We start from the raw sequence: 19,191 nt of genomic DNA on the forward strand, positions 1-19,191 counted from the left end.
ATATGCCCTAGAAATCACCCTACATCACTTCATACAGCCATTGTCATTCTTTTTCGCAGTTGCTTAGTACTTCATTGTGCGAATGTGTCACAGTTTATTCATCCATTCTCTTATGTACAGATATTTAGGTTGTTTCCAATATTTTATAATTACTAACAGTACTACAGTAAATAAACTTACACACATGTATTTTTGTATTGTTAGAGGTATATTCAGCTTTTTTCTTGATGTCTTTATGTATTACTAAAGTTTTCTCTTTAATTATGAGGAAACTGGACCCTGATTACTTTTTAAAACATTAATATGTTGGAAAAAATCTCTTAATGAACCACTCAGCCTACACGTACTGATATCAGTCCCCTATCTGCTGTTCATTAGGAGCTACTTTTCATAAAATAAAATAAAAATACATTGTCTTAGCTTGGGCTCCTTAGAAGCAGACCCTCAGATAAAGCTTCATGTAAAGGTGATTTGTTAGGATATGTTCCCAGAGAAAACCAGTAGGAGAGTAGAAAAGTGTAACGAATCCAAGCAAGGGTGTAGTGTCAAGCCAAGTCCCAGGGACTTTGGCTCAGTCCTGCAGGGTAACCCTGAAGACTGTGGTCAGAGTTGTCCTGGGTCAGAGGCATGGAAGCTATAAGGGAGTACTTTTACTCCCTTATTTGTTAGCCATTGGTGATGGCTGGAGATGGGGTAGGGGAAGACATTTCTAGGCACTGCCAGCTCTCCAGGGCTTTGGAGATAGGTGCTACAGAGAGCACGCTGTCCAAAAATGCTAAAGGGATTTGAGGGTATTGGGGGAGGGGGGGGAGGCACTGCATCCTCTGCTGTATATATTGTAGCAGAGCAGGCTTTACTGTGTAATGGCAAGGGTGGTTCACAATGTGTATTAATAACGAAACAATACAGATGGAACAGATCTGAACAATGAGTTGAATAATATTACAACAGCTAAAAGGGCCATTTCAAGGCTGGCCAGCTAAATAGTATGCCTTTAGCCTTCATTTATATAGAATTTATGTGTGTATAAGTTAATATATGTCAATGCATCATTGGCAGTCAGATAAACTTATAGATTATGCCTATGTTGACACTTCTATTTTTAATGAAGTATTTTCCATTATTATTAGGAGTTTTTTGTATTTCAGAAACCTTGTAAAACCTTTGGTATTAGAAACATACCAAAGATTAGTTGAGAAGAGAAAAGAGAGCAATAGTTTAAAATTTGCTAAACATGGTGAGCATCATTTTGTTGGCTAACTGCTTCAAATATGTGTGTATGTGTTTATACACAAAATAAGTCATTGAGGATGCCTTCAAAAATATTGAAATAATACTGTTTTCTGATTATTGGTTGATATTAGCAATACATAATTCAGAGGAAAGTGTCAAAGACCTAATTTACCATTGAAGAAAAAGAAACACTGAGGAGATTACTTTTAGAAACTGGACAGCAAGTCATTGCTGGAACCCAGATTAGGAACCTTGCCTTAGAATTTCCAGGTTATTGTTCTGACAACTAATTATTTTGATTGATAAAGGATTCACTTTAATTTAGCATGTAATTTTCATGTCTGAGTTTTTAAGTAGTACATACAATTTTTAAAAAATTCCCGTAGTACTAAAGGGTTACAATGAAAATATGAAAGCCTCCCTGTCACTTAATCCCCAGTTCTTTCTATTGCTTAGAGATAATAACCGCCACAGGTTCTTATAATCTATCTTGAGTTAATGTTTGTATATGGTGAGAGATTGTGGTCTAGTTTTCATTCTTCTGCAATCTAATTTTCCCATCACTATTTATTGAAGAGGGTGTTCTTTCCCCTGTGTATGTTTTTGCTGACTTTCTCAAAGATCAGTTAGCTGTAGGTATTTGACTTTATTCTAGAGTCTCTATTCTGTTCCATTAGTCCATGTGTCTACTTTTATACCAGTACCATGCTGTTTTAGTTACTATCACCTTGTGGTATAATTTTGGAGTCAGGTAATGTGATGCTTCCAGCTTTGTTCTTTTTGCTTAGGATTACTTTAGCTATTTGACTCCTTTTGTGGTTCCACAGTAATTATAGAATCATTTTTTCTAATTTTGTGAAAAATGATGTTGGTATTTTGACAGGACTGATTACAGTGAATCCATAGATTGCTCCGGGCGGTAGGGTCATTTTAGTGATATTGATTCTTCTGATCCATGAGCATGGGATGTTTTTCCATTTGTTTGTTTCATCTATAATTTCTTTCATCATTGTTTTGTAGTTTTCCTTTATACTTTACGTATGGGTGTATTATGCTTTTCTAAAACAATACCCTCTTAGAAAACAGTTACATTATTTTCAGTCTTTTAGTTTCATAAACAATACTGAAATTAATATCTTTGGACATACATATTTCCCCATATGTGCAAAACTTCTAGAAATAGAATTGCTAAATCAAAGGGTATTTGCATTTTAAATTTGTTTAGATAGTGCCAAATTTTTCTCCAAATAGAATTTTTAAACAACTTGTCCAATGTATCAATGCCTCCTTTCCCTCATCCTTACTAAGAAAGCATATTAATTTTTATCTTTGTCAATCTAAAAGGTGAAAATTTGTAATTTGTAGTTGTCGCCTAATTTTTATAATTTTTGAGCATCTTTTTATACATTAAAAGCTCTTTTTCCTGTGAACGTTCTATTTGTATCTTTTGCCCATTTTTCTATTGGTTGATTGGTCTTTCTCTTATTGATTTACAAGAGTTCTTTATATTAAGAAGGTATGTCATGTATTGCAGATATTTCTCCCAGTCATTTTTTGTTTTACTTTGTTTATGGCATTTTTCCTAGGTAAAAAAATTATTTTAAGGTAGTCAGATTTAGAAATTTTTTCTTTTTGGGCTTTTTTGGGTTTTAGTTAGGAAGGTATATATCATATAAGATTATTTTTTAAATTCTCCCATATTTCTATTTAATACTTTTATGGTTTCATTTTCTAGAGTTAAACCTTTGATTCACGTGGCATTATTTTAGTGAAAAGAATGAAGTAGGTGTATTAATTACCACAAATGTGGTGTCCTAAAAACAAGAAACTGATTTTCTTACACTTCTGGAGGCCAGTATTCGAAAATTAAGGTATTGGCAGGACTGTAATTTCTACAGAGGCTGTAGGGGAAATTCTGTTCCACCAGGCTCCTAGAGGTTACCTGGTTCCTTGGCTTGTAGACACATCACTCTAGTCTTTGCCCAGTCCTCACATTGCCTTCTCCTTTGTATTGGTCTTCTCCTCTTCTCTCTTATAAGGATACTTGTAATGGCATTTAGGGCCTACCCAAGATAATCCAGGATTATTGCCTTATCTCAAGATATTGCTCCTTTTTCCAAATAAGGTAACATTCACAGCTTCCAGGGATTTAAGGTTGATATCTTTAGGGGGCCCATTTTTCAGCCTACTATAGTAGAGCTTCAATTTGATTTTTTCCAATTAGTTAGCCAGTTGCTGTAACACTTTTTATTGGATAATCTAATTTTCCTCAATAAATTGAAATGACACCTTTATTATTATACACAATGTCCTTACATATTAATTTTAACCAATTTCTGGCCTCTTTGTTCTGTTCTGTTAATTGGTCTGTCTATTCAAGTGTCAGTACCAGTTTTCATTATTGTGGAGCTGCCTACTCTCATTGTTTTTATCAGAATTTTTCAATCTAATTCTTGTAGGTCTCCATGACTTTACTTTCTAAATTATTTAATAACCTCCCAAAAATTCATGATGGTTTTTTAGTGGAATTGAATTACATGTAGGTGTTAATTTAAATAGATAGAATTTTACAATATTGATTCCTTCAAACTAAGAACAGAGTTTATCTTTCTATTTAGTCACATCACTGTATCCCTCAGTAGAATTTTGAAGTTTTCTTGATATAGATATTTCACATTTTCTTTTAAGTTTATTCCTAGTTATTTTATCTTTTTCTGTTGTAAATAGGAACTTTTCTTACACTCAATGTGTAACTCCTTTGTATATGGAAACACTGTGTGGCTACATATATGTGTATTATGTATATATATATATAAATTTTGTTTCTAGTTATTTATTGTATTTTCCTATGGTTTTAAATAATTTTTTATCCAGTTAGTTTGGTTGGGGTTTACAGGTATAAAATTATATCATATGCAAATAGGTTTACCTACTTCTTTCCAATTTTTATAGTTGCTATTTCTTTTTCTTATCTAATTGCATTGACTACTGCCAGAACAATATTAAGTAATATCAATGATAGTGCACATCCTTTTCTCAATTTGAACTTTAACAGGAGTGATTCTATTACATTAAACCATAAGAAATTTCCCTTTTTGTAGGTGAAAAAAGTCAAATATCAGCAGTTTCATATTATTCAATCTAATGGCATTTCCCCATAAAACATAACTTTTAAAAAACACATACAAGATGTTAAGGAAGAGTCCATTGCTTTCTATTTTGTTTATTAGTTCACCAAAGATTTACTGAACACCTACTGTGTGTCAGGTGCTGTTCTAGGATGTGAGGATATGCTGTCATTACGAAGCTTATATTTGAATAGACAGACAATAAATAAATCCATAAATATTAGATGGTAGCAGTGCTAAGAAGAAAACTAAAATAGGGATAAGGAGAGCGTAGAGTAACTGGGAGGAGAATAGGGTGCGGTTTTAGATATGGTGTCCAAGGTAAAACCTCTACCAAAATGGTCTTTGACCTGAGTGAAATAAGGGAGTGAGCCCTGCAGATACCCAGGGGAAGAGGATCCCATGCAGAGAAAACAGAGGCCTTTATCAAATTCCTGTATCCCTGTGGAAGTGATCACAATGTGATTTTTCTACTTTGATCTATGAATATGATGAACTATATTACTAGATTTCCTACTACTGAACCATCCTGGAATCTTTGATATGAACCTCATGTGGTTGTGGTTTATTCTTTGTCAGGTGTTATGCTGGCTTCCTAAAAATTTTGTATGTTTTTCTTTTCTATATATACCGTCAAACTGTTTTAATACCATTAAATTTATCTATTTTATAAATATTTGATAGAATTCACCTATAAAACTGTCAAAGCCTGGTGTTTTTGTGGAGTGGAGGGTGGGTAGGAATTCCTTAATTTATCTTTCTCTTTCCCATCCCCTCCTGGCAAATAGTCTATTTGGATTTTCTGACTTGAGAATGCTTGATAATTAGTATTTTGGGGGGCAATTATTCATCCATATTTTCAACTTTCTTCAAATAGAGTTAATTGAAGCCAAAAATGTTTTTGTTAATTGGTGACCATTACCTACAGATATTTTTCTATATTGTCGGTGATTCATTGTATTTACAATTGAGTAATGTCCTAGCTTAATAGTAGTTCTGCAAGGTGAGTAGAACAGATACTGTCATATCCTTACCTTACTTGTAAGGACACTGCAGCTTTGAGATTTGCTATTAACAGTGACTGAAACTAGAAGTAGTCTTCAGTTCTCTTGATCCTTAACCTGATGAGCTTTCCAGAGGACTGGGCTCTCTCTTAATATACACCTTTCTGCTGCTGCATTTTGCTCTCATCTCTTTTCTTGCACCCAATTTCATCACCTTGCATTTATTGCATACTAACTAAGTTCATGGCACCATCTCTCCATGGCATGTAATTTGTTAGCCAGAATCTCAGTGCTATTTCTCCTGTGTTCACCTGCTAGAGTATACTATTTACTGCCAAGTGGCAAAGTGTTTGAAAGGAAGCTAATATTTAAAAGGATCTTTTCTTAAAGGTCACTGTAATTGAGAGTGTGTGTCTGGTTGTTTTTCTTCACTGCAATTGACTTCTGTCAGTGATGAAATGAAGATTTATTTACTGTATCTCGCTTTATCACAGAAAAGTGCGGACATTCCACAAATCTACCTGCCTGCACATAACATATACACACCTGTATTCTCCAGTGATAATAATGAAGAGTCTTTGAACACTTTACATTTGTCAATTGAGTATTTAAGTTTCATTTCTGGCACTAGCAGTATAATAGCCATGAAAATTTTCAAACACAGCAGGATCACAGAGGACTCTTGTTCAGCCACACATGGGCAGATTCAGTTACAGTTTCTTGTTAAAAGATGCTGCTGGAGGGAGAGGAAAGGAGCTGGCTAGGGAGTGGGCAGGATGTAGATCCAGAATGCTATTAGCTTACACATCAGACAGGGATAGATGTGTGTGGGAGCCTGGACTCTGGCCAGCAGCCTGCCAGCCTGACAGCTCTGTCAGCCGTGGTCACTTTTCTTGCCAGATAAGCTGCCATTATTGCTGGCTCAGTCAATTTCATTTTCAGTGTGCATGTCTTGTCTGATACTGGATATGTGACTATGTGTGTGTATGTATTAGAATATCATTCCCACCCATAAAAGGATTCATTTAAGTCATGTTGAGTTAGTAGACAATATTTAAAGAGGTCACTCTGTGGGCAAGTGAAGGTTGTTCATATATTATTTGTGTCAGGAAGTGATATAAATGCACAGAGAGAAAAATACCTTTTTTCCTGAGTTATATTTAGATGACTAATTGTCACTGTCCACCATATTCCTATGCAGAGGCCAGTGTTTCTCAGCATGGTTTTGTGCACTGCCTGCATCAGAGTTGCGTATGTGTTTGGGGGTGGGAGGGGGCGGTGCTTAAAATGCAGATTTCTAGACTCTGTCCCAGACCAACTCAATTAGTCTTTGTGGGATTGGGACTAGGAATCCACATTTTAAGAGGTGCCCCAGGTGGCTGTTTTGCACACTAATATTTTGTAGTACTACACAAGTAATTATGTAAAACAAATCACAAATGAATCTCCCTTAAGAAAATTCAAACTTACAGACTAGATTATTTCAATTATAGAAATTAATAGTGAAGAAATATTTACATAGCAAAAGAATTTCCCCCAGGTTTTTTTAAATAGCAAGCTGATATGTTGTGTTTAACATATAAATTATTTTATCAAATATATTCTACATATAACTTTTTGAAAATACATCTGTTATTTGAAGTGAAGAATACCTGATATCCGAAAGCAAGGTATATAATAATGATGATACTTTTTTGTACTTACATTATGTTGGGCTTGTTTAAAAACTTAATATATATTATTCATTTAATCCTTGCAACAGCCCTGTAAGGTAAGTGGTATTATTGTCCCCATTTTACAGATGAAGAGACTGAGGCTTATCATTTGACCAAAGCCACATGGGTAGCAGGTGGCAGAATGGAGATTTGAATGCAGGTGTTCTGGCTTCAGAGCCAAGCCTATGATTTTTAACTACTGCAGTGTGCTGCTTCTCATCACATAGCAGCCAGTAGTAGCTATTGGAAAAGTTGAGTAATAGCGAAGCTGAGAAGATTATTGTGTGAGCCAGCCAGGCATAGCAGAGGGAATACTAGACTAAGAATCAGAAGTCCTGGGGTTTAGTTCTAGCTCTGCCACCCCCTGGTGAGTCTCTTACCCTCACTGAGGTTATTTTCCTAATCCATGAAGTAATAGGATATGCCATGCCTGGCTTTCATGTATGTGTTTGAATAGAAATTGTGACACACGGTTATGTATTTTATAAATGAGAACTTAGAGAGGGCTTTGGTGATACCTGGGCTGTTTCAGGCCTGTATGTTCTTCAAAGGTTTTATCATGCTAACTTGTTTACCCATTTGGTGATAAGGTAGCTAATGATGAGTTTATAGGGTTCTTTCTTTCTCTTTCTTTTTTTCTTCTTTCCACAGCTTCCATAGGTCTCGTGTTTGTCCCTTTCTCCTTCCTCACACCACACAGTCTTTGAACTCTCACACATAGCATTGTGAGTCAGTATGCCCTACTTATGAATCTGAGATGTGTTTATTTATTTTCTAAAATATTATGTGTTCATTTCCTGAAGAAAATAGAAAATTCTTTATCTAGAAACATCTTGTTGCCTCTTATCTTCTTATGTGTCCCTATTATTAAAAAAAAAAATCTTTGATTAGCTCTTCACCAGAAAGAAGGAATCATTTCAAGTGGAATCTTTTGGTCAAGGCTTTTATTTAATCTTAATAATTCTGCAATTGTGATGACTGGGTCAGAGTTCATCTGGGCCGTATTCTTTCTAACAGGGTTAACAAGTGTGTCAGATTGTCAAGTCATGGCTATAATTGACTTTGGCTTTGAGGTTTTCCTTCATAATAAACAATGGGCCCTGAGCCAAAAAAGCTTGTGGTTTGTACTCACATACTGATGACTAAATAATGCAAGTGATTTCCCCTCATACTCATTCTGTTATCCTGAAGCTTGCTTTATGCTTTTGGAATGAATCATATTAGAAGAACATCTATAATTAAAAAGAATTTGACCTGTGGACTTTTCCATCGCAGCTGAAAACATTTTGATGACTTCACTCTGGCCTGAGTGCTAGAGAAAGAGTGTAGAAGGCACAGGTTTGTCAGAAAGTCCTGCTAATACTTTGAATCTCTTACCCATTGCACCCCAAAAATGCTCTTTTAGGTTGTAGAGGGAATCTTTATTCATTACTGCTCTACACACAGTTCCTTTGGACAGAAACATTGAAGGTGGAACTCAGTCTGTTGGGTTTGTCATTTTCCTGTGGCACAGAGTTGCTGGAAGATTCACTTTGTACAAATAGTCTTAAAAAATGGTTCTCTGTTTCTCTGTTTTTGCTCAAGGGTAAAATTAATCAGCACAAAGTATCAGCTAATCAGAATTTATAGATTTAAGAAAGACATATGCTTAAGCTTTTTTATTTGCTTTATGAAATCATATTAACTATTAGCAAATGCAGAGTTACTGAAGCTAAAGCAAAATAACCCTTCTCTGATTTGTTTATTTAATGGTTGGCAGCAATAACTATGTTGATACTAATCTGCTCTCCTTTTCTTGGTAACTCTGGTAAACAAGTTGACATATGTAGTCGAGTGCAAAATGTTTACTATTCTCCAAATGAGTTAATCAAACTGGAAAATGCAAGTTTCACATCAGCCCTCTGTAAGTTTAGGTTTTAAATTAACACTTAGAAACATGCGAGTGTGGGCCATAAACCAGTAAAATAAATACTGTGGATAAAAGTGACTTCATTTAGGTAGATACTTCACTGGTTCTCCAGTGAGGCTTACTGGATCCCCATTAAGCTGCTGAGCACCCACAGTGACTGTCCATGTGGCTGAATGGAATGTTCCCCTTACCTCCTTTTCCCTCATGTCAGTCCCTTCATAGGGCTTTGTTTTGGGCAAGGGAGATAAATCTACCATGAGGCTGTAAGCTTGAGTTGATGACTTCTTGTCTCTTGAGAAATAAGGTATAGAATTCTGGAGGAATTGATTAAATAGAAGACAAGGAATAGATGGATAATATTATAGATATGCTTTGTTGAATTGGTGGAATATATTTCTTACACATTATTTCTTTATTTGTATTTTTCTTAAGTTGCTGCCATGTCTTCAGTATTTGTTTGGTTTGGTTTGTTCTACTCTTCCTTGTGGAAGCACCCAACAGAGTCTATGTTAAAATCAGTGTACAAATTCCATTTCTTCAAACAGCCCAAAAGGAAATCCATTTCTGTGGCCATCAACAATGTTTATAGAGACTTAGAAGGTATATTGGTTGTTATTGTAGTTTATTTGTTTCCTGTTGGCTTTAAAAGCAAGTTTTTGGACCAGGTTTTAAGTGTTTTCAAATCCATTAATGTTTTATCTTTTTTTATGAGTCATTTTACTTTTGCTTGACATTGTTGATTTATTTTTATAGTAGTTTTCTATGCCAAGGACAAATTAGGCCATCCCCCAGGGAAGAAATCTCCTGTTCTGTTCCTAACTTTGCTAGAGGTTGCCTAATCATCTCTGTTCCTCATTGTCTTGATACAGTGGTGACTAAAGAAATCCATTTAAAATGTCCTAGATAGTCTTGAATTGAATTTTTAAAATATTTCTTATATGTGGATTTCCAAACTTTTTCAAAAGAATAACTGCTGGAAATATATTCAAAGATAAAAATTGCTAAAAAAAAAAAAATAAAATAAAAAGAATAGCTCCAAGTTTAAAGCCATAATTCCCTCACTGTGCTCCTATAAAACACTGGTGTTCCTTAGACTAGATAGAAATGTTCAATGTGCTAAAGTTGAATACTCTTTCTTGAAGAACCCTGTCTTTATTCAGCAAACAACATACAGCTCTTATTAAAGGTTCTGTAAGAATGTTGGTTTTGAGAACAGGATGGATTGGAATGAGACCTCTTCATGCTATACCCAAGAATCAAAGACAACTCCTTAAAGGATGGGCCTGTGAGTGCAACCCCAAACTTTGTTCCTCACCAAGTCTTCACTAGCATCATACGGGGCCAACTTTTCCAGATAGGAGAAATATTTTCCTACAGCTGGAGGAAGGCAAATTTATTAAGAAGAAAAGTTCTTACTCCACAGCCTTATTTCAAAGCCCTGCTTCTCTCCTTTTCTTTCTCAAGCTAGGGGAGGATGGAGTTCTCAACAGGTACCACTCAGTGTGGTCCACCAACCAGTGCTGACAAGATTAATGTAGGAATTGAAAGTTAACACTTAAGACTTTTTTTTTTTTTAAGAGACAGAGTCTCACTCTGTCACCCAGGCTAGAGTGAAATGGCATGCTCATCTCATTGCAACCTTGAATTCCTAGGCTAAAGGGATCCTTCTGCCTCAGCATCCCAGGTAGCTGAGACTACAGGCCTGCACCACCACACCTAATTTTTAAAATTTATTGTAGAGATGAGAATCTCATGATCTTGCCCAGGCTGGTCTTGAACTCCTGGCCCCAAGCAATCCTCCCATCTTATCCTCCCAAAGTGCTGGGATTACAGGTGTGAGCCACACACCTGGCCCACTTGAGACATTTTATAGCAATTTGATGTTATTTGTTGAATCTAATAAAAATTTGGATTTATATTTTGTAGTCTTTTAACTGTATTTTTCTAGAAATATAATATTTGTCTGAAAGGGATTGGAAATTGGAAAACAAAGACTAGCCCTGCACCACAGATGGTTTGAGAAGCACTGCCCTAGGCACGGCCCTAGGTTGGAGGCTAAGGCACTCTCCAAGGTGCCTCCTTTTTTTCCCAGGAGAGGGATTTGTTCTTCCTTACTCTGAGGCCCAAGAGCCTGGTTCTTTTTTTAAAAATAATTTTAAAAAAGTATTTAATTTTGGTAGAATATACATAAGATAAATTTATTATCTTAATCATTTTTAAGTATACAGTAGTGTTAAGTATATTCACATTGTTGTACAGCCAATCTCCAGAACTCTTCATCTTGCAAAACTAAACTTTATATCCATTAAACAACTCTCCATTTCCCCCTCCACCCAGTCCCTGGCAAATACCATTCTACTTTTTATCTCTATGAATTTGACCACTCTAGGTACCTCGTATCAGTGGAATCATACAGTATTTGTCTTTTTGTGACTGGCTCATTTCACTTAGCATAATGTCCTCAAGGTTCATCCATGTTGCAGTGTGTGTCAGAATTTCTTTCCTTTTTCAGGATGAATGATAATGTATAGATCATATTTTGCCTATCCATTCATCTATCGATGGATACTTGAGTTGCTTCCACCCTTTGACTGTTGTGAATGATGCTGCTGTAAATATGGGTGTGCAAATGTCTCTTCAAGATTGTCCTTTCAGTTTGGGGGATACATACCCAAATGGAATTGCTAGATTACATAGTAATCCTATTTTTATTTTTTTGAAGAACTACCGTACTGTTTTCCATAGCATCTGTACCATTTTACATTCCCACCAACAGTGTACAAGGGTTCCAGTTTTCTCCACATCCTGGCCAACACTTACTATTTTCTGATTTTTTTGATAGTACCATTCTAGTGGGTGTGAGGTGGTATCTCATTGTGGTTTAGGCCTGCACTTCCCTAATAGTGATGTTGAGCATCTTTTCATGTGCTTGTTGGCTGTTTGTATATCTTTGGAGAAATGTCTCTCCAAGTTCTTTGCCCATTTTTTAATAGAAGAGTTTGGTTTTTTTGTTGTAGGAGTTCTTATATATTCTGGATATTAATCCCTTATGAGGTATATGATTTGCAGATATTGTCTCCCATTCTGTAGGTTGCCTTTTCACTCTGTTGATTGTGTCCTTTGATGCACAGAAGTTTTTAATTTTTATATAGCCCATTTTACCTATTTTTTTCTTTTGTTGTCTGGTTTTTGGTGTCACATGCAACAAATCATTGCTAAATGTAACATTTAAAGCTTTTTCCCTGTGTTTTCTTCTAAGAGTTTTATAGTTTTAGTTCTTATGGTTAAGTCTTTGATCCATTTTGAGGCAATTTTTTTACATAGTATAAGGTAAGGGTCTAACTTCATTCATTGCTTTGCCAACACCATGTGTTGATAGGAGACTAGTTCTTTCACTCCGTTATTCCCTAGATAGCCAACAGAATGAAGAACAAGTGGTAAATAAGCATTGGGAAAGTTTCTGAGGAAATTTGGACACTGATTTGTGCCTTTATTTTGGCAATTTGGGGAAGTAGACCATGACAACTTGAAAGTTAGGTGTCACGACTTGATATTGCAAACACGTGATATGGCCATTTTGATGGCAACATTGTGATTAGTTCGAAAATGGAAATTAAAATAAATGTCATGGATTTTTGCAAAAAAGAGTATGATATTTATATGTTCCATCTTCCAGACAACTCGATGTTCCCTAAATTTAAATTCCTGGTAAAGACAAAGGAAATCGTTGTGTGGTGATTGGAAGTGACAGCCTGAGTGACCCTGATATACACATTTACTCAATGAATTCACTGAGTTCAATGCTAAATGAAAAACAAAAAGATACCTCCTTTGAAAAACTAATTGTTTGTCCTTTTTGTTTTCTTTTGCTTTGGCTGCTGGGAAATTCAGGGCTGAATTTTATGCTCAGTTACGTGCCCTTTCATTCCTTGGTTCTTGATCGTTTCATTTGTTTTGTTTTGATTTTCTTCACAAATCAACTTTACTGAGATACAATTTACATACAATAAAATGCGCCGTTTCACATTTTGACGAATGCATGCACCTGTGTACTTATCACTTCAATCAAGATTATAGAACATTTTCATCCCACCAAAACACTCCCAAATGCTTCTTCACAATCATTACTATCTTTCTACCTGTCATTAAATAGTTCTGTTGATTCTGTGCCCTTTAATGTTAGCCACCACCCTGCTATAAATGCTCTTGGAAGTAGATGGAATATAAAAAAATAACCGTTAAATGAAATAGCTTTCTCAAGCTCTAGGTTTTTCTCCTGTAATCTGCCATTTAAGTTCCTTTTTTATATCCAAGAAAAAGCAGCATTGCAACTTCTTAGTACTTAAATTTCACTACAAATAATAGTGATGAGCTAGTGTCTTATAAAGCATTGCCAGATATCTTTGGAAGACCATGTTCCTTTTTTTCCTCTTAGAAATTAAATATCTAATTCAAAGAATTTTTTTAGACCAGATAAATTTGCTCCCGTATGGGTTTGTCCATACCTAAGTGGTCAATGTCTGAAATATGGTAACAAGCATCAATTGCCTTGTTGTAGCACATTAGAAAGCCAGTGTTCTGTTTTCTAGTAATCCAGCAACTCACGTCGTAAGAAAATCTGTAGCTGCTATTTGAAATGTTAGAGCTATGACCTATAAGTAAATGTCATAACTGTGCCTTAAAGTGACAGCAAGTTTAACCAACCAGATTGTATATGGGGACAGCTTGGACTCTAGGTATGTGTATTAGGTAACTGGAGAAACAAGAATGGTAATTAACTTATGCACGAGGAATTCCAGCATGTAACTCATGTCAGCATGAGTTGTGGATGGTTTCTACTTCTCCCTCCAGATAGTAAAGAAACAGCAAGAGGTAATATAAAGTTTTAACCCTGTTTTTGCTTGGCCAATAAAAGGAGTTATTGTTTTTACCACTCTGGAATTACCTTGACATAATGAATTGAACTGTACATGAAGATATAAGCCAAAATATATAATCTTCAGATATTATGCTTTAATGTTTCTTTATAATATGATACAGCTATTTTTTTAAACAAGGAATTCAGCAGTAGCATAACAAAAAAGGACATACATTATAACCATGTGACATTTTCTTGGAATTATTTCCTGTGTGAATGGTATAAAAAGGAATGTCATGGAACCAGGGTGTTTACAAAGCACAGGAGGTCCTCATGCAAAGATTGCTTGATGCCCTATGTGGCAGTATTTCAGCAATGACTCTGTATGGCGGTATTACAGCCAGTGCAACGACACATCCTAAAATACTTGGCTTTTCCATGCATTGACCCGGGTGTGGGGGTGTAAGAGGTATTCATTTGTTCGTTTTGTTTTTTAATTTTTCTGTCTCAAATTCATTAGATAGGAAAACTGCTAACTCAAATTCTCCTGTTTGTGTGCACCATAATCACATGTATGTGGACTGCTTAAGTCTGGGAACAACGCAGAGAGCTGTGCGCAATGATCATGTAGATTCTTGCTTGGCGATGGTTTGTCCTTCCAAACGGTTCCAGTTAGCCTGAATTTGAGGTGAAGCGTGGTTATGATGTGTGAGGTTCCACTGAATTTGATGTGTCTTCGTTTTATTTAAGGAAAGGACAGCGTACAGAGTCTGCCACAGCGGGAAAACCTTTAAAAGAATCTTTGGCTCTTTTCCTGAACGTAATTAAATTTCCACTATTCTTTTCTTTGCCAGAAGTTTAACGATTTATATTGAATAATTGAGATGTAATTCGTTCTCCACATTTGCTCCCACTTGGTGAAAAAAGCACAGTCTAATATAATAAACACTTGCTGACTAAATTTTTCCTCGTCTTATTTAACTTTTGTTTTAGGACTCAGCCCAAAACCATGTTTGCCCAAGTTGAATCTGATGATGAAGAAGCAAAGAATGAGCCAGAATGGAAAAAACGTAAAATTTGAAGAATCTCATTTGGGAGCTGTTTGCGTGAGGGGGAGGGACGTGGGACAGGATTTTTTTTTTTTTTAATGCTTATGGAATAAAATACATTTTTATGAACAGATTTGTTCATTGCATTATCACACCATGCAAAACATTGGTAGCTACCCTTCACCTAAAATTGTGCTTACATTTTCTTATCTACAATTATTAAACTGTATTACAAGTAAATAAGAAACAGATTTTTAGCCTATTACCAAGTGATTTAGGTATTTAGAAACTTGAATGTATTCAACAATTATTGATCTTGTACAGATTCTCATAACCTTAGAGGGGAAGATGTACATTGAGATGTATATCTGTCTTGAGCAATTCTGGGAACATAATAAATAGAGATCAAAAAGTTTAATATTCTGTATAGTTTCACAACAGTTGTTTACATGACTGTAAATAATTAGACTGAGTTCAAACCAAAAGCATTGCCATACTAGGAAAGAACATGTATCTGATTATCCTTCAACAGCAGAATTCGTGGTTAGGCGTTAGGAGAACGAGCTTTGAAGTCAGACCAATGTGGATTCCAGTCCTGGCTTTGCTCTTTATTTCTGAGTCACCTTGGGAGAGTTATTAAACTTCTCTCTTCCAGCCTCAGATGACAGTGTACCTAGTTTGTAGGTTTGTCGGAAGGATTAAATGGGACACACCTCATAGAGCCTTTAGTACAGTACCTGGCACTCAGTAAATACACACTAAATATTTGCTATTTTAAAGTAGGGCTAATGATACTTACTTTTTATCTGAATTAAATTAGAAAAATATAGAAATGCTTTGTAAATGTAAGGACTGTCTAAGTAGAAGACATTAAAAATCATTCTAAAAAATCCTTGTGCTTTTGTGACTAGAAAACTAAAACAAAAGTTGGCAGTTTGTCCAAAATAATACAGAGTCAATAGAATAAAATTCTGTGGCTTGGTTTCACATAGACATGGGGTAGTTTTTACATTTTAAATAGTCCTATCTAGATAATTCAGGTTTTTTAGCACTTGCCTTTTGCCCTCGTGCTCTCATTTGTTCTAGCGAATTCAATAATTATAAAAGTGAATGAAAATCCAAAAAGTATGTCAGCAAGCTCCTGGTTCCACAGGCTTCACATACCCCCTCCTGCTTCCCAACAAAATCTTTTTTAACCACTTGCACTCACACAGCTCTCTTGTCTCTGCATATTCTGAGGTGGCAGTGTGCATTTTTCTATAGATAAATCCTAAAAAACTATGTTTTTGTACACTTTATCCTTCTTCCCTCCTACCCCCATCCCCATCCCTTTTTCCTTCCCCTGTGCCTTAGCCTGTATGTAATAGAGAATGAACTAACATTTGCTGAGTGCCTTCTGTATGGCAGGTACTACCGCAAGCCCTTTACTTGCATTAGCTGACATAATCCTCACAGAAACCCCATGAGTGGGTAAAATTGTTAAACCCACTTTACAGATGAGGCAAAAGAGGTTCAAGGTGTCAAATAATCTGTCTGAGGTCATAGCCAAGGAAGGCCATATGAAGACACTCAAGATCTCTAAACATCAGTAATTAACTGCCCCAAGTTTTCTATTCCTATTGTAATACACTTCACCCAAAATCAATTACAAACCATTATTTAGTTCCAGCTGCTTAAGATTTATAAATTTATTGCTTCTTGGATAAAATTTACTGAAAGCATCTCACGTCTTCCCTCATCTTAACATAAACATTGTACCATATGGAAGTATTCGTCTTGTATAGCCAAAAGTTGCAGTGGAGGGTTGGGGGGAGGAATAAAAACTTGATCATAGTGGTCTTGGCTGAGTCCACTATGATGTAAGAGGAGAGAAAGGCATTTGTAGCACGAAGATGATTATCTCATTGTTACCCACAACACAAGTGGGCCTTTTCATGTTTGAGAGGATCTATCTCATGCTAGAGAGTTTAATAAAGTGTTATTTTTTTCCACAAAATTTTTGCAAAATACACATAAGTGTTTAAATTTTGAATTTGGTGAGGGAGGACCTTAGAACCAGGACTAGACAAATGGTGTTCATTTGACCTGTAGTCCTGTCATCAGGGCAGATGTCCCACAGGCCCTCACTCTGCATATCCCTCAGGGATCATTATCTTCTCCCATACAACCTTACATTCCCTACCTTGGTCAACTAGATTTCTAGCTGATCAAAGAAGGAACCTGGAAGTTATAATGACTCTTCCCTTATCCACCCCTCACCCCATTTAATTATTTGCCAATTTCTGCCCATGCTGTATTCTGAATCTTCCATATTTGTATTTGTCCTTCTTGTCTTTCCCTAACACCCCTGCTAGAATTTAGACTCTCTTTTTAGCTTTGACCTAAAAGTGAAGTGGGAGGACCACTCAGGAGCCTCCCTCCCAAGAAATCTCCCTGTTTTTCATTAGGCCCTTATCTAATCCGTCTTTCATTCTGCCATCAGGGTTAGCCTTCTAAAACCAAAGTCTATCATTTCATTCTTTCACCTAGAACCTTCCAGAGGCTCTGTGTCAGTGGTTCTAATTCATTTGTGTGGCACTTAAGGATTTGGCCTCCCTGTCTTTCTTGCTTTAACTCCTGCTGATCTGGAACATGCTTCTGAGGGGCAGCCACACTGAACCCAGAAGGAACCATGTTTTTTGGGATCTGAATATCTGTGTGTGTGTTGCTCCTTCCTCTGCCCTTGTCTGCCTGGAATTCCTATTTGTTTTTGGAAATGAGAATCAATTTCACTTTCCCTGAGCAGCCTTCTGTGATCACCCAGGCAGACAATGTCTACTCTCATAGTTGCTTACATCTCTCTCCACCATGGCCTCCATTTACATTGCATTGTAATTGTATACACATGAATGGCTTGTGGGTCAAGTGTGTGTGTCCTCCACTAGGATGTAGATTGCAAAAACTAAAGAGCATTGGATTCAGTAAATAATAAATAGTTCAGTGAAAGAGAGGAGCCACGTTCTATGCACAGTTGTATTACTAGACCCCAGCCCTGAGAAAGGGATTAAGAAGAGGCTTATTCAATCTTTGGCAGAGGGATGAAAAGAAAAAAGAGGATAAGGAAGAATGAGAGGTGAGAAGTGTTTCTGCCTCACAGTTGGAAAGGAGAATAATTAGTACCAAAGGTTGGTCTGTATCCAGGCTGCCTCATCTCTTCTTTGTTGGGATTTATTCACAGGTAACTGTTGTGATGGCTTGAGGAAGAAGCAGGATTGTCTCTGCTATTCCTGGCAAGGCACAAGCCCCAAGCCCCAAGCCCCAAGCCACCATGAAATCCTCAAGCACTCACCTCCTGTCCCATTGGACTTGGTACCATGAAGGTCATGAGACCACAAGTTACCAAAGATCTGAGATATCTCTAGCATGAGGACTCTTAACCTAGACAGGGTGTCTGTGAACTCCCTCAAATCTTAGGGGACATGCTTTGCTTATACTCACGTACATTTTTCTGTGGAGAGGATCCATAAATCTAATTCAATTCTGGGATATTGTGTGTCGCTGGTAGCTCTTTCATCTCCCAAGAGAACTGTCTAAAATTGGGCCATTCAGACTTGAAAACCAGGACATAACTCTCATACATTCACACATACACAGAATACCTAACAAAACAAACTAAACTAAAACCTGTAATGCACTGGTCCCCACTTAACCTTAGGCGATCAGTCATATTGCTTTGTAGTCACACCTTAATATTTATTCTTTGAAAGGTTATTAGCCTTCTGTCCCATTGAAAACAAGTAGTTCAGCTTCACAATCACATGAAGGCAGCATCCAAGTTGAGCACTTTTCTATGTGATCTAAGAATGAATATTATGAGACTTGAGCCAATCTGAGAAAAGCTTTTAAGAATCAATATGATTATCTCAGGCAACTGTGAGCCTTCCAGTGTTTAATAACTAACGAGTTGGGTGGGGTGGGAGAAAGGGAGGACACCCAGGTGCCTGCTTATAAATGTGCAAACAGCGTGGGTCAGTAGCCCTGTAGAGGTGATATGCCTCCTTCATTTATCAGCCTTCTTGTGGGTATGGAGGTCAGGAAATGGGAAAGAGTGGTTAACTGACACCTTTTGAAAAGTATCTGTCTGGAATGGGGCACACCACAAACCACTATGACTGGAACTTTAATTTTTAGTCAACACTTTCACCAAAGAACTGAGAGGAAGACCAGACCAGAGGAGAAGTGCCTGAAGATGGGAGATTTTGCAAGATCGCATGCGCGCGCAGGCGTGTGTGTGTGTGTGTGTGTGTGTGTGTCTG

At 36.6% G+C, this 19,191-nt stretch overlaps 1 protein-coding gene across 3 annotated transcripts in view; it reads left to right on the forward strand.

The window, feature by feature from the left end:
- The window catches only part of WDR70 (WD repeat domain 70), a 231,392-nt gene extending 215,606 nt beyond the window's left edge, over positions 1 to 15,786 (forward strand). For all 3 annotated transcript variants that reach the window (XM_069492033.1, XM_069492035.1, XM_069492036.1), the window contains one exon: positions 14,841 to 15,786. In XM_069492033.1, coding sequence (XP_069348134.1) covers positions 14,841 to 14,928 — 88 coding nt within the window. In that variant the 3' untranslated portion in view covers positions 14,929 to 15,786. The remainder of the gene's footprint in view (positions 1 to 14,840) is intronic.
- Positions 15,787 to 19,191: the final 3,405 nt, after the last annotated feature.

This window comes from Eulemur rufifrons, chromosome 17 (assembly GCF_041146395.1).
Source record: "Eulemur rufifrons isolate Redbay chromosome 17, OSU_ERuf_1, whole genome shotgun sequence".
NCBI lineage: Eukaryota > Metazoa > Chordata > Mammalia > Primates > Lemuridae > Eulemur > Eulemur rufifrons.